The sequence below is a fragment of the Gouania willdenowi genome, chromosome 13, assembly GCF_900634775.1.
Source record: "Gouania willdenowi chromosome 13, fGouWil2.1, whole genome shotgun sequence".
NCBI classification, from domain to species: domain Eukaryota; kingdom Metazoa; phylum Chordata; class Actinopteri; order Blenniiformes; family Gobiesocidae; genus Gouania; species Gouania willdenowi.
In genome coordinates this window covers 7,716,401-7,731,097 of record NC_041056.1, presented here as the reverse complement: position 1 = coordinate 7,731,097, position 14,697 = coordinate 7,716,401, and the positions used below count along the sequence as shown (strand labels likewise).

Here is a 14,697-nt window from a genome sequence, read left to right as displayed (position 1 = left end):
TTTTAGCTCAGAACATTTCTATGGAAAATTCTGAAATATTATCTGGCAACTTGAATGGATTTGTATCAAAACAAAAAGCAACCAGCAGCAATATATACACCGTATGTGGTAAATGTTACCTTAATGTACAGTCTAGCAGACTTTTCAGTGGATGAACTGAATGAGAAACAACTTGCAGGGTGTTGGATGATGTCTAATGCTCAAATTGGTTATTTTCACTCTTAAAAAATAGTCAAAATTAAAAACCAAGAACACATATTTGAATGGGAACACAGCAAAGCAGCAAATTAGCTATTAATGATCATTTAATCATGCAAACGACATCGAAAATCTTTGTCTATAAAATGCATAATACAAATATTATAGACTTACCTTTAAAGAGTAAATAAACTGTGAGGTTTTGGCTGGAAACTAAAAATTTGCCTTGATCATGGGCGGGGCTCCTGGAGCATTTCAGACACGCCTATACTATAAAATTTCCAAAGAACAATATATGCTATGCTAACTAGCTACTCAATACTCTCTATACCTCTCTATTCACAATTCTGTCAATCCAATCTACTCACTACATATTGTTTTTTTAAAGAAGGGGCGGAGCCAACAGTGACGTAAGAAGCCACCAAAACGTTACAAACCATCCTCGACCAATAGCAAATTTCCATTGTAATAGAGGGCAGTCACTCTTACATTTTTACAACAAAATATTGCAAATACTTTGACTAAAATGTCAAGAGTTGGACAAAAACCAATCAACAACGCTACTTCATACCCAATTATATTTGTTTTTAGCAGAAAAACATGGTTTCAGGGTTTGGTTCAGATAATGGGCAACTGGCGGCCCGGGGGCCACAAAATGAAATGTACAAACTGACAGAAAAATACACAAAACAAAAGCAAAAATACATTAAATAATACAAAAAATTACAACATTGCAGAAAAACACAGTAAAAGACAAGAAAAACACAGAAAATACCTAAAAACACACTACAAAACTACTACAAAAATGGAACAAAGCGGCAACAGTAATATACAAAATTACACAGAATAACACAAAACGACAACAAAAATACACAAAACATTTGAAAAAAGTGGCAAAATGGCCTCACAAATACACAAAAGTAAAAGTACCCAAAAGGACAACAGAAATGCAAAAAATGACGAGCAAGACAACAACAAACATACACAGAATATAAAAACTCTTTGTTCTTTCCTGGGCTAACGCTGGGATTGGTCATTATTCTAAATGTTGACATGGTTGTTGATAATGTGGCCCTTCGATTTGTGGCCTCCAACTTGTTGCCCACCTCTGGTTTAGTTACTCTTTAAATGGACTGGATTGGAGACAGTGTGGTTGTACAGTGCTATGTGTTAGCCTGCAAATGTGTGTTGTCCTAAATAATATTAGTTTTCAGCATTAATATGTATTGAATTACTAATAAAACAGTTTGTTTGACCACTTAGTTTGATTTGATCTGCACGCTAAAATGAAATATGAAATATCAAAGGCATGGTTAAAGGAAATTAAAGCCAATGTACCTGAAGGACCAACGCAGCTTCAATTTTCCTCTGCAGGATATGAAGGGATTTGTATTCAGTTCAAAGACAAGCGTTTCACTACTTCACATTCATCATGAGCTTTTCATTTGCGACCAAAAAGTATGTTCAGACAAAGCGTGATAAACACAATAATGTATTCCGACAAAAAAAAAATTATTCATTTCAAGCAGCGATGTGTCCTCTTTTAATATTTACAATTAACTCATTTGTCGGTTACAATTGCAGCTTTTTAAACCGACAAAGTTTGCATTCATGAGGAATAATGCGTACGTACAGTACAATATTACAGTACAAGCTACATATATACAAATGTAGAAATATACTTTGATATTTAACAACAGCTTTGACACTCAAATGCCATTTTTCAATGTTGTAGAAAAATATAAACAAAACTTTTTTACAAAATATTGACATCATGAATTCGATTTCTCTGTATTGTGCAAATAAACACTAATCGAAAGAAGAGATCTCACGCACACACACACACACACACAAAGACACAATGCTCCAACCCTTATCAAAGCCACTTTGTAACCTTAGTCCTGAAAACTGATCTTTGTAAATCCTTTCAGAAACCAAAACGTTGGCCCCACAAGGCAGTTTGTGCGCTCATAAAGAAAGTAAAAGTCAGTTTCACACACATAAAGGCATTCTCCCTTTTGGCAGTTTTAGTCTTGTCGATTTCCAAGAAGCACAACGTCACACAGAGACATTGCTCATTGTTTCTCTTCCGTAATAAAACAGAAAATAAAATTGCCAGAACAGTTTTTTTTAGCTTTATCCCGTGTGGTTGAACAGTAGAAAAAGTTTTTAAACAGCAGTGAATCATTTCTAATTCACCATTTCAAAGTTAAATCCTTAGCTCCGCCTCTCCGCTGTGTTCTAAGTTGTGGTCCGTGGTGCTGATGATGGAGGCCGACGGGCCCTGCGAGACGCTGAAAGGCGTGATCGCAGGAGAGCGCGCTGCCAGCGGCGAAAGCGACGGAGAGAAATTGGGAGACATTGCGACTGAGGAGAGGGATCCATCGGGGCTGAGGGGAGATCTTCTAAAAGATGACAAATGTGGGTACGTCCGCCCAACGGCGGGCTTTGGAGGAACAGTTTTAGCCCCAGGATGGGCAACTGACGTTATGAGAGGCGGGGGGTCGATTCTTGACTCTGCTTTTAATTTGTGATTGAATGATCTCCGTGATTGCGGAGGAGCCGATTCATCCTTCAAACGCGCTATTTCAGTAAAAACATTTGCTAATGGCTGGAACTGTGGGCACCAGTTGAGCAGGTAGTCCCAGTTGTAGCTGCCCCTCAGCTCCTCGTCACTGGCTACGATAGCCGTCAGCGAGCCGTCCACACCTGGCTTTCCATCCTCAGGAAAAGGGTAGTCCTTGGGTCGGGAAATGTTGAGTCCCCGTCCCACTCCCACATACCCACCCCCGTCGTCCCTGTAGATTGGCCCCTGGCCGGCTAATATGGAGCTATTCAGGCTGCCCAGTTTTTTACCTTTGAACCAGTCGATGGAAGGCTCACCAGATACGTCTGATAGCTGATCAGCATCCTGCTGAATACCTGAGTCGGGACCCCGGGCGGAGATACGCTCCTGCATGGACGACGAAATACTCGACACGCGAGGGTATTCATTTATCATTCGGATCTCATCATCTTCTGCCGCCTCCGCCTCTGCCGAGCCACGCCCACTAGAGTGTGAAGGATCTAGTGAACCCCCACGGGTGAATGGACCCCCACTGTTGCCACTCATGTCACCTGCGTATCCAGGCAGTGCCTGATGGTAAATGATTTCATTTGCTGCAATTTTTGTTTCTTCAAACTTGTGCATCAGGGTGCCTGAGAGAGCCATTTGATGATGGGCCTTATGCTTGTTCTTATGTCGTCTTAATTTAACAAAGAACAGCGCAAAAGCAATCACTATTAAAATAACTATGGTCCCGAGGGATACTGCAATAACACTGATGAGCAGCATGTTCATGTCTGAGGGCAGACCAAAGGATGTATGGCTCACATCTACAGTGACTTTAGCTACAGCTACACGGGATGTTTGCAGAGGGCTGTGAGCCGTCACATCCAGAGACATCAAACGGAGTTCTCTCTTAGAACGACTCTCATGTCTACTGGAGCTATCCATCTTTAACAAAATGTCCCCAGTTGTTTTACTGACCTCAAAATAAGGCGAGGGGTCTAACAGAGTGTAAAGGACAATGCCGTCAACACCGCCATCTTCATCTCTTGCTTGCACTTTGCCAATGACCTGACCCTTCTGTGCTCCCTCAGGCACTTCAAAAGAAAACTCAGATGAGGTGAAAACAGGATCGTATTCATCCTCCCCCGTTACATAAACTTGGACTGTGACAGTGGCAGAGAAATTGCCAGAATCCAAGGCAACAGCAACAAAGTTGAAGGCGTTTTCTTTCTCAAAGTCGAAACTGGATCGCGTTCTTACTTCGCCTGAAGTTTGATTGATGAGGAAGCCATCTCGTCCTTCTTTGGAGGTCTCTAACATGTGATACCTAAGCTGACCAAACACACTCCTATCATGGTCGATTGCATGCAGCATGGTAACTAAGGCATTCTGAGGCTGATTTTCCCTGACACTTACAGTAATGAGCTTTAGGGGAAAGAATGGCCGGTTATCGTTGACATCCTTCACATCGATGGAGACTGGGACCAAAGAGTTGTGTCCTTGGCCATCAGTGGCCTGGATCACAATCATGTAGGACAACTGTGTTTCCGTATTCAATGGCCTCTGAAGTCTCAATGCTCCAGCCCACTTGTCTACATAAAAGAGCTCTTTCTCATCCCCTGAGCTTATAAAGTACTGCACCTCCCCATTGGGAGCCGAGTCAGGATCTGATGCAGATAAGTGTAAGATATCCGTTCCTGCTGGGGTACCCTCACTCAGTACCACATTGTACTCTGTCCTAATAAATACTGGAGGGTTGTCATTCACATCTTCAACACGGATGACGATAGGCACAGTGGAGCTACGTTGAGGGATTCCCCGATCTGACACTATAACGGTCAGATTATAGCTCGGCACAGTTTCAAAGTCTAGCTTTTCTACCAGGATCAGGCTGCCAACCGTCTGGAACCCTCGACCCTCTAAAAAGCGCACACTGCTTTCAATCTGGAAAGCATTACCGGAGTTACCACTGGCTATGGCAAAATCAAACCCCCGGTTGTCCCGGAAAAGGTCTCCATCAGCGGCTTCTAGAGTTAAAACAGTTAATCCAGGAAGGCCATCTTCAGACACTGTGGCTTTGTAGTCTGACTGGTGGAAGATGGGAGCATTGTCGTTGACATCTGATACTTGGACTTGGACTGTAGCAATGGAGGAAAGAGACGGAAATCCCTGGTCTCGTGCCTCAATTACAACCATTATGGAGGGATTCTCGAAATCAAACTCAGTCTTTTGCTCAATGAACAGAGTACCTGTATGGAAAAGCAGAAAAAAACAGTCTCAAGAAAGACACAATTAAACAGTTATTGCCCTTTGTGAGAGCTCATCATACCGAGGTTGAAAGGTGAACATCCATTTAACAAACTCAAGTATAGCAATCAAAAAGTAATTAGTCTACTTTGGAAACACTTCAAAGTTTAGGCATGTGAACAGACATATTTGCTCTATTTGAAAATAAAAGAACCTCATTCTCACACAAAAAAATTAAAACTAACACAATGGGCTTTTGAGTTAATATTATAACTTGTAAATGTGACCAAAAAAAATAGCTAAACTTTGTTGTAAAAAGTAAAGAAAAACTACAGAGCATGCATTTCTTTCACATTTTCCATAACTGAGCGACGTTTAGATGAAATATTGTCTGTAATCTTACCGTTGCTTGGGTCAATATAGAAGACACCTTTAGTTGATGATATTACTCTGTAAGTAATCTTTCCATTGTCCCCAGAATCGCGATCGGTCGCTGTTACAGTGATGACAGCACTGCCTACGGGGAAGTGCTCAGGAACAGTTGCCTAGGAAGAAAACATACACAAACCCAAAGACTAAAAAATATGATAAAGAACAGGCAAACTCAGAGACGTGATTCCATGTGTTCAACAGGGATAAAACTGTAAGGCACCCACTACATTTTGTAATGCATAGCTTTTATAAATAGGTGGTGATGGAGAGAGATTGTTCAGGTGATAAATGTGTATAGGCTTGAGATATTATGGATAACAAGAGCACTCAGAAAGTGTAAACCTTGACCAAATACCCTCTTTGCCAGATATCGTCAATTATCTAGATCAGTGTTTCTCAACTGGGGGTACATGCACCCCAAGGGATACGCGATGGCACTACAGGGGGTACTTGAAAGACAGAGTGGAAAATTAACAAATGAAGGCATTAAAAACATGGGGTTTTCTAATGTTTATTTTGAGTGAAAAATGATAATGATGAAATGATCTTGATTAAAAAATGAACTGAAAATACAAAGGTCAGTGTTGGTCCCACACCAGGCAGGAGATGACAGGAAACGAGAAAGACTGTAGAAATAAATCCATTTATGAGGCGCCAAATACTGTTTCATTCTACTTGTTTACAAAGTTAGATTCTTTAAAATGTGTTAATCATTCATTCGATCATTATGCTCTATAGTTGTTTTTTTTTACAGTAAGCAAAATGTTGTAGTCGAACAAAGGGAGGGTACTTGGATTTAGAATTTACAGAATTTACAGTGGTACTGATACTGGTACCACTGATGTAGATCAATGATCCTGATCATGGTACCATGATCATTCACACTTTAAAGGCTTGGAAGAAATGTCTATCCCCAATAATAACGATACAAATGTATGGGCAAACCCATTTTTTCTAAAAACCTTGCTGAAATGCACCATCCGGATTCAATCAGGATGAAAATCGGGGTAATTGAGGAACCAACCCAACCCAACATAACATTAAAATTTAATTTTCATGATTTAAACTGATCCAGAATCAGTATATTAATCCAAATTATCTCGAAAATGTAATGGAATCTTTAATGGCGTATGGTCTATCATTGGTTTAAATTCAGATTAAAAACCCATTAAGTACTTCTGACCTAATTCTGCTAACAGACAAACCTTGGCAGAGATAATAATACATGTACAGTATGTGTGTAACCAGTACCAGAAGGCATTCACACAACAATCAAAAGGTTTTAATACCTGATACAAATCATTAGTAAAGCTGGGGGCATTATCATTGACATCCTCCACCAGCACCGTCAGGTTGGCCTCGCTTTGATGCTTGGAGTCTGACGCCCGGACCGTGAGGGTGTACCAAGTTCTCTCCTCGTAGTCTAGAGCACCAGTTAAAGACACGCCTCCTCCGTAATGTTGAATCCCAAACATTCCTTGGCTGTTTACATCTAGGTGGAGTGTGTAGGAGAGGGCGGGGCCTGAGTCCACATCATTGCCAGTTACCTGGGTAATAACTGTGCCAATGAGAGTATCTGCATGTGTGTGAAACAACAGAGAGGAAATAGTCAAGACTCCATGTTTAGATTGAAGTAGGAAAGAAGAGTGTTTGGAAGGAATAAATACTCAACAGAAAAATATCTTGTTCTTAAAAACCTTAGGCAACTGGAGGCCTGGGGTCATATGCGACTCCACAGTAAATGCACAAACTGACTTAAAAAACGCACAAAATGACTGGAAAATACACAACATTTAGGCCACTTATGTCACACATGACGACTGACCCTCAGGGACTCGGATGTTTCGAGGCAAAGGAATCATGGGACTGTTGTCATTGAGGTCAATGATGATCACTGTCAGGGTGGCAGAGCCAGCGAGCCGTGGGCTTCCTCGGTCAGTCGCTGTTAGAACAAGCCTGTCAGAACACAGTCAGTATATGTCAGCATCTAAAGCTAAAATAACAATTTAGATTAAACTGTGCAATGTTTCAACACCTACTCCACCAAAAACACCAACATTGCTGCCAACAGCCTTACATTATGATCATAATGCATGTTAATGTATTAGAAACAAAGGGCAACATGATACATGTTTATGTGACGATTGTACATCTCTGTGTCATAGACTGAACTTGTGTTCTAAGACAGCTGAACAGACTCCAGCAGACCATGTGATTCTTGTATAAAACAGGAATCAGAATGAATGAATAAATCAGCTATTTAAAGTACTTGAAATTAGAGACTGGCTATGCTATCGGCCGATATATGCCATAAATTGTAATATTTAGTGACATCAGTATTGGTTTTTTCCATTTTCCATGTGCTGTTGTTTGAGATATGTTAAAAATGTGGCACTTTTTCCATTATTGAAGTTTACTGAGTTTTCTTTTTTTGCACAGAGGATGTTTTATGTAAAATGGCGTTACATTAAAGTAGACTTAAAGTGTAAGTACACTCTAATACCACTTTTTTTCTACTGAATACATAGATGATTAGATATTAATGTAGTTTATTGATCCTAGTCCTACTCTTCACATTTTAGTATCTAAATGTAGCGTTTTCAGTTGTAAAATGTCAGAGTGACTGCCCTCTATGGGTTGAATGCCAGCTATTGCAATATAATTTTGCTATTGCTGAGATTAGATCAGTGATGTCACTAACCTACACTGTTGGCCCCGCCCCTCCTACAAAAGATGGGAGGAGAGACTTGCTTTCCTCCTCTCACAGCCCTCAGTGGAACTGTGCAGCGCTGTGGGGGCGGGGCTACTGTGACTGGGCATGTCTTAACTACTCTAAAAGCAACGTCCATAATCAAGGCATTTTTTTAATTTCCCCCTAGTGACAGGTCAGCAAAAACCTGGGGGTGTACTTACACTTTAATGTGTTAATTCAATTAGAGAGATATATAATGTGACCTAAAACTAGGTTGAGGGGAGGGGCTCTGCGTATATATCGCTATTGGCTAATATCGGAAAATGGAAATAAAGGGTTGGACAATGTTGGCATATTTAAAAAAATAAAAATAAAAAAATCAGCAAAAAGCTAAAATTGCACTTTTGTAATTGTAAATTATCTTGAAATATTAATAAATGAAATATAACAAAGTTGTGCTTTCTTTAATAATTGAAACAATGTTCATCTGCATTTTTCTTTGGCTGACATAAACAAAAATGTACCTTAAAGTCTTTAAAAAAAAGTTTTTTGAACAAGAGGTTTAATGAGCTACCAAAAAGACAAAACTAAAACAAAACAAAAAAAAGCATGACCTACTTTGTTTGTGTCCAGATCTCACGGTCCATTATGGCTGCTGTAGTGATGCTGCCAGTCATTGGGTCAATTTTGAACAGGCCACTCATGGATGACGATCTAATGGAGTAGGTCAACTGACTATTTTGACCTTGGTCAAGGTCATTCGCTGCAACCTGCAGCAATGTTTGAGAAACAAAAATACAGAGATACTTACAACAGCTGGTGTAATGTGATTCCAAGTCCTGTGCAATACTTAAAAGTTACGTAACTCATGCAGAAATGACCATTATTATATACACAGTCCATAAGGACTCTAAAACAGTAATTTCTGTACTGTAAGGCTTTAGTGTTTCTTTTTATTTCCACTGCACACGAAGACAAAAGCCAGTGACAATAAACTCACGAAGTACATTCTACTGCACCTGGATGAGGGGGAAATCATGGCCTTGTGCCTCTCTAATGTAAGCCACGTAGTTCTGGAGTTGGAAACGTGGCAAGTTGTCGTTAACATCCTGCAGGATTAGGTTGACGGCCATGTACGAGCTGGACGCCGCCGTCTCCGCTTTTACCACGATGCGGAGTTTTGGCGTCTCCTCAAAGTCAAGCCCCTCTGATTTCTCTACCCATATTTCACCTAATGATACAAAAATGTCAAGAAAAAGCAACAAGATTGAAATCCGCGTGCCGTTTGTTCTTTGGTTATTCTGTTTTTACACCAACTCAAAAAAACAAATAAATGGTGTAGTTATTTTGTTTTACTGACTCAAAACCAAAACTGAAAGAAAAAACCAGACAAGCAGCATTTTTCTGTTTTAAAATGAAATCTTGCTCTGTTTGTGTGATATTTGGATATTTAAGGGAAACTAGGACGCGAGCTTCATATTTTAAGCTCACCACACAGAGTGGACCCACAGACGGGGGCGGACTTTTACTCCCTGACAAAAAAAGTAGCAACGCATAAGTCACATTACTGATAAACTGGTGAATAGAAACGTTATTATACATAAATAAATCAAAACAAAAAATGGATCACACACATTATATGTGATTAAAGGAACCAGTCGTGGTTTCATGAATCTACTGGTGCTCCTCGTTTCTTGTGATCAACTTCCTAGCGGTATTAAAACATGCAAAATAAAACAAAATATAAATGTGAGCAGCTTGTTACGAGCAAAAAAAACTCCCCAGACTGCATGAAAACAAGGGCAGAACCAGAAAACTGCTGAAATAAATCCTAAACAGTCCTATTGTGTGTGGAGACCTGGTCCAGGACCTGGGGAGGGAAACCAGGTGCAGCGGACTTCAGTTCTCGCTTTAATTTCCCTGTAAATATCCAGATATCTCACAAACAGAACAAGATTTTTTTTATTATTTTTTAAACAGAAAAACAGTAATTGTCTGGTTTTTGATATATCTGTATTTCTGTTTTGGTTTTGAGTCAGTAAAAATAAGCACACTGTTTATTTGTTATTTTGTTTTGGTTTTAAAGCGGAATAACCAAAGAATGAAGGGTACACAGATTGTATGTGTGCAGTCTTTAAGTGAATAAGGTACTCCAGGGATTTACCTGTAATGAAGTTTATCCCAAAGGCCTGAAGTCTGTTTCCACTGAAAATACTGTAACTGATACCAGTTTTGGAGCCATCAGGGTACTGGGCTTGAGTTTGTGTTACAACTGTGCCTATACGATTGTAAAAAATACATGTTAGCGCCTTTTATTATTTCCATACTCCCATGTGATAGTAGAACAGAATAAAAAAACCAAACAATGAATCAAACCTTTAGCAGCATTTTCTTGGAGGCTAACGTCTCTGGCACTGCGTGAGAATCGAATCCCTCTGTAGCTCTGCTCTCTGATGTAAATAATAACCACCCCCAGGGAGGACTGTGCTGGGTTTCCCTGGTCCATGGCTTGAACTATCAAAGTCCTTTGGTTTTGCGTGAGACTAAGCAGCTTCTCAGTGGCCTGGATGTCTCCTGTCAGAGAGTTGATGGTGAAACCTCTCACTGGGTTAGCGAAACGATAGAAAACAGAGCCGTTAGCCCCAAAGTCTTTGTCCTCCGCTCTCATCGTGGCCAACACTCTGCGGCTGGAAACGCTACTGGTGGAGATGTTCACGATAAGAGGATCCTGAATGAAGAAGGGGGCGTTGTCGTTCACATCCTGGATGTAGACCGTCACCTGAATGGTTGAATTTCGAGGGTTTCCGGGCGAGGAGTCAATGGCACAAACTTCAAAGGTGTAGGAGGTGGTTTTTTCTCGATCTAGGAGCGATGCCGTGATAATGCGACCCGTGTTCTCATCTATGATGAAGACGTTCTCAGAGCCACGGCTAAGAAAATACATCACCTGGCTGTTGAGGCCGTAGTCCAAATCAACAGCTTTTACTTCCAGGACAAGCGAGCCGATGGGAACGTTCTCTGAAATGTCTGCGGTGTAGCTACTGGTTTGAAACTGAGGGCTGTGATCATTGATGTCTAGAACTGTCACCTCTACAGTGGCGGTGCTGCTCAAAGGAGGGTGGCCTCTGTCTAGAGCTGTGACTGTTAGAGTGTAGCCAGCTTTCGTCTCTCGATCCAGAGACCTCTGGGTAGACAGCACACCTGAGTGTTCGTCCATGTGGAAATCTCCAGATCGATCTCCATCTACCAATCAGATCAATAATCATTTACATTCTAAAAAAATCCGTCATTTTGGAGCAACGTGATGAAAAACAGTAATTATTACTAGGGGTGTGCATTGCCATGAATCTGACAATATGATATGATTTCATATGTCACGACACAATATATCCTAATACGAAACAATTTGCAATATATTGAGATATATCGCAATATTTAGAATTACACATTTCAAGTACAAAATGGTCTGAAATACAATTGATTTCATTTTTTTTTAAACTTGTGAGAAAAGGTAAATGGTAAACTGTAATTCAAGTACATATATCAAAAACAAGTGGTATGTTAAAATGGGGTCACAACCCGAAAAAGGTTAGGAACCACTGGGTTAAAGCTGCAGTTTGTAAGTTTTTTTTGACATGATTTGGTCAAAATTCCATAATCATTTTTGAGCATAATCCAAATTGTTCTGAGTGGACAGTGAATTTCAGTGTGACGCTCCTGGAATCTGGATGTCAGCAAATCAGAGATCTTTCTACAAACCTGTGTGCTCCATGAGCTGTTTTGGGCGTTGCTATTGGCTGCTCTACTGAAGTCAGGCGCGTTCACGGACCATTGATAGTAAAAGTGCAATGACGGACGTTCCAGCAGAAGTCTCCATCGCGGAGTTAGACACAACGGTTACAAAGCAAAGCAAGAGGAAAAAGGAAGAACGAGGTGGAGAAGCAACAGTTTAAAGACACAAAACATAATGAGGAGAAACGGACTGCTTCACCTGCTCGGGAATCCCCTGACTGTGCACGGTCCGCCCCATACACACACACTGGTGTCAGAGGGAAAGTGATAACAGATGGGATAAATCGTGTTTAAACCTAAGAGAAGCTTATTTAAGGTGAATTAATTTTAAAGTCTGGATGCGGAGTGATGGTTGTCAGTGTGTGCTCTCGGGCGGGGAGCAGCTGATCAGGGCAGTAACTACAGAGTGATACGTGCATTCATGTTAGAGTCTCTAAAACACCAGAAAAATCTCCACTAACACAAGATAAAGTCCATACATCTGTCACTCGTCTCTAGTGAGAAAAAAGTTGCAAAGAGCGGTTACCAAAAATACCGGTAAAAGAGGTTACGTTCAGTTTCAAAACGGAGCGAAGAGAGGATTCTACAAACTGCAGCTTTAACCTGTTTCTCTTGTCAAATCTTTAGCTATGACATGAAATTTGTCTACAAATAATTTCATTTTTGGTTAGAAAAAAAAACAAAAACACTTCCTGGAGTGTTTAGTTTTTCCAGATAATTGCAGAAACATTGCAGGATTAAAGTAAATGGTAACTAACTGTAATTCAAGCGCCAATATCAAAAACAAGTGGTACGTTTATCAAACTGACAAATACAATTTTTCAAAAAAGTTTAACTTTTGCTTCTACAACAGATTCTAATTCTGTTAAGTTCTTAAAAAAATAAAAATAAAAATAAAAAGTAACCACACATACATCTATAAAAGTACCCAGTATGTTTTACGAAAATAAAGTGCAATCAACTTCCAAGCTAAAATGCATTGAGGAGTGAGGTAGTTTAACAAGGTCTGATGTGGTTCACTGACATCACTGGGCTAAGCATATGTTAGCAAAATTACATTTTTTCAGATTCAGATTCAGAATACTTTATTCGGCCCGAGGGGCAATTCAGATTCAGTTACACAATTAAAAATATCAATTTGGACATTTTTTGGATCAATATGATAATCGCCCTGTGAAATATCACGATATATACCAAATACATTTTTTCTTACACCCTTAATTATTACCTGTAATTCTGTAGATGATCTCCCTGCTTTTGCCCGCGTCTACATCAGTGGCCCGGAGGGTGAAGAGGGGTAACGCCTCCTGGTTCTCTGGAACCTCGATGGTGTAGTAGCGACGGCCAAAAATGGGGGCGTTGTCATTAAGGTCAAGCACTTTGATCTTTACCGTTGTTTTTGAGTAGTTTGGTGGAAGGCCTCCATCTTTGGCGTAAACTGGACAAAAAGGAGACGTGTGTTAATCTAGTGCACAGGTCTGTTGAATACAGCACATACAGTGATAAACGATAAAGACCTCTTTGAGTACAATGGTACCCATAGGTGTTAAAAGTACTGATACATCATAAATCAAGTAGAAGTACCCTTACTTGATTGAAATTGTACTCAAGTACAAGTAAGTGATACATAAAGTACAAGTAAAAAGTACATGCAGTAAACATTTAAAGGGCACATATCATGGTTTTAAATCCTTCCTTTTTACATATAAATCATACAGTTGTGGTCTATATAAAGCGGAACTGCAATGCTTGGGTCTGAATTCCTCATTATTATAGCTCCACCCCTTTTCTACCCCTTTTCTGATGTGCTTCTGAGAGCAACTCGTTTTGGTGCGGTCTCTTTAAATGTAAATGAGACACTCCATACCCCACCCCCTCTCCAGGTGACACTCAGTTCAACTCCACCCTGCTCGGCCATTTTTGTAGTTTGATAGAAGAGATATGGCTATGTAGTGGCGCAGAAAAAGTTTATTCACACGTTATTTACACAATGTCAACAACAGAAGACTTGTCCATCCAGCCTTACATGTTCCAGCCAGAGTCTGACCCAGCGGAGCGAGATGAAAATGAAGATGATGAACCTGCAGAACCCTAACAAGTGAGCTAACACAAGCACCGAGCTAACGCTAGCGCCAAGCTAACGTCACAAAATGCATTTTAATACAGTCTTTTCAAAGACAAAAACGGCAAAATGAAATGACTAATGAAAACTTTAGACTTAAATTAAATCACTTATCATCAAGGATCTAAAACGAGCACACAGCGCTAACATATGAAGTCTGAAGACGGTGCAACTGCTAATGCTAACAAAACAATGACAGGGACGTCTTTTCATCACACTTTTTAGCGTTATTTACAGCTTACCGAAGTGCTCTGTTCGTCGTCTCCAAAGATAGAGGGAATTGAACCCTCAATCAGACAAAGTCTTTCGGCAAATCCTTCTTTATACTGGTGGAGGTTGCAGAAGCAGTCATCATTGAAATGCTGCGCGCACACAAAAATGACCTTACCCACAGATGTGGGTACATTTCCGTGAAAAATAAAACTCAACCAGGCACTTGGAAAAGGTTCTGATGCTGAGAGACGGTGTAATGAAGCGTGTGGGTTACTACATCCAACAACCAAACATTTTCCTTGAGCTTGGACTACAAAATAAAAGCGAGAAATAAAAATGGCGGATTGCTCGAAGTGTTGGACCTGGAGTTGATGTACTAATTTGGCAGTTCCGCTGCAAATACTGTGATGTAATAGTTCAAAAAACGTAATAGAAAATAGAAAAATCAAA

At 40.2% G+C, this 14,697-nt stretch overlaps 1 protein-coding gene across 1 annotated transcript in view; it reads right to left on the bottom strand.

The window, feature by feature from the left end:
• Window positions 1–1,171: 1,171 nt before the first annotated feature.
• LOC114474993 (protocadherin-16-like) overlaps window positions 1,172–14,697 on the bottom strand; it is a 122,319-nt gene continuing 108,793 nt past the window's right edge. Inside the window, exons 13-21 of the mRNA XM_028465640.1 lie at window positions 13,141–13,350; window positions 10,497–11,363; window positions 10,285–10,398; window positions 9,140–9,351; window positions 8,739–8,890; window positions 7,254–7,384; window positions 6,718–7,004; window positions 5,400–5,541; window positions 1,172–4,998 (exon numbers count right to left, since the gene is read on the bottom strand). Coding sequence (XP_028321441.1) covers window positions 2,408–4,998; window positions 5,400–5,541; window positions 6,718–7,004; window positions 7,254–7,384; window positions 8,739–8,890; window positions 9,140–9,351; window positions 10,285–10,398; window positions 10,497–11,363; window positions 13,141–13,350 — 4,706 coding nt within the window. The 3' untranslated portion in view covers window positions 1,172–2,407. The remainder of the gene's footprint in view (window positions 4,999–5,399; window positions 5,542–6,717; window positions 7,005–7,253; window positions 7,385–8,738; window positions 8,891–9,139; window positions 9,352–10,284; window positions 10,399–10,496; window positions 11,364–13,140; window positions 13,351–14,697) is intronic.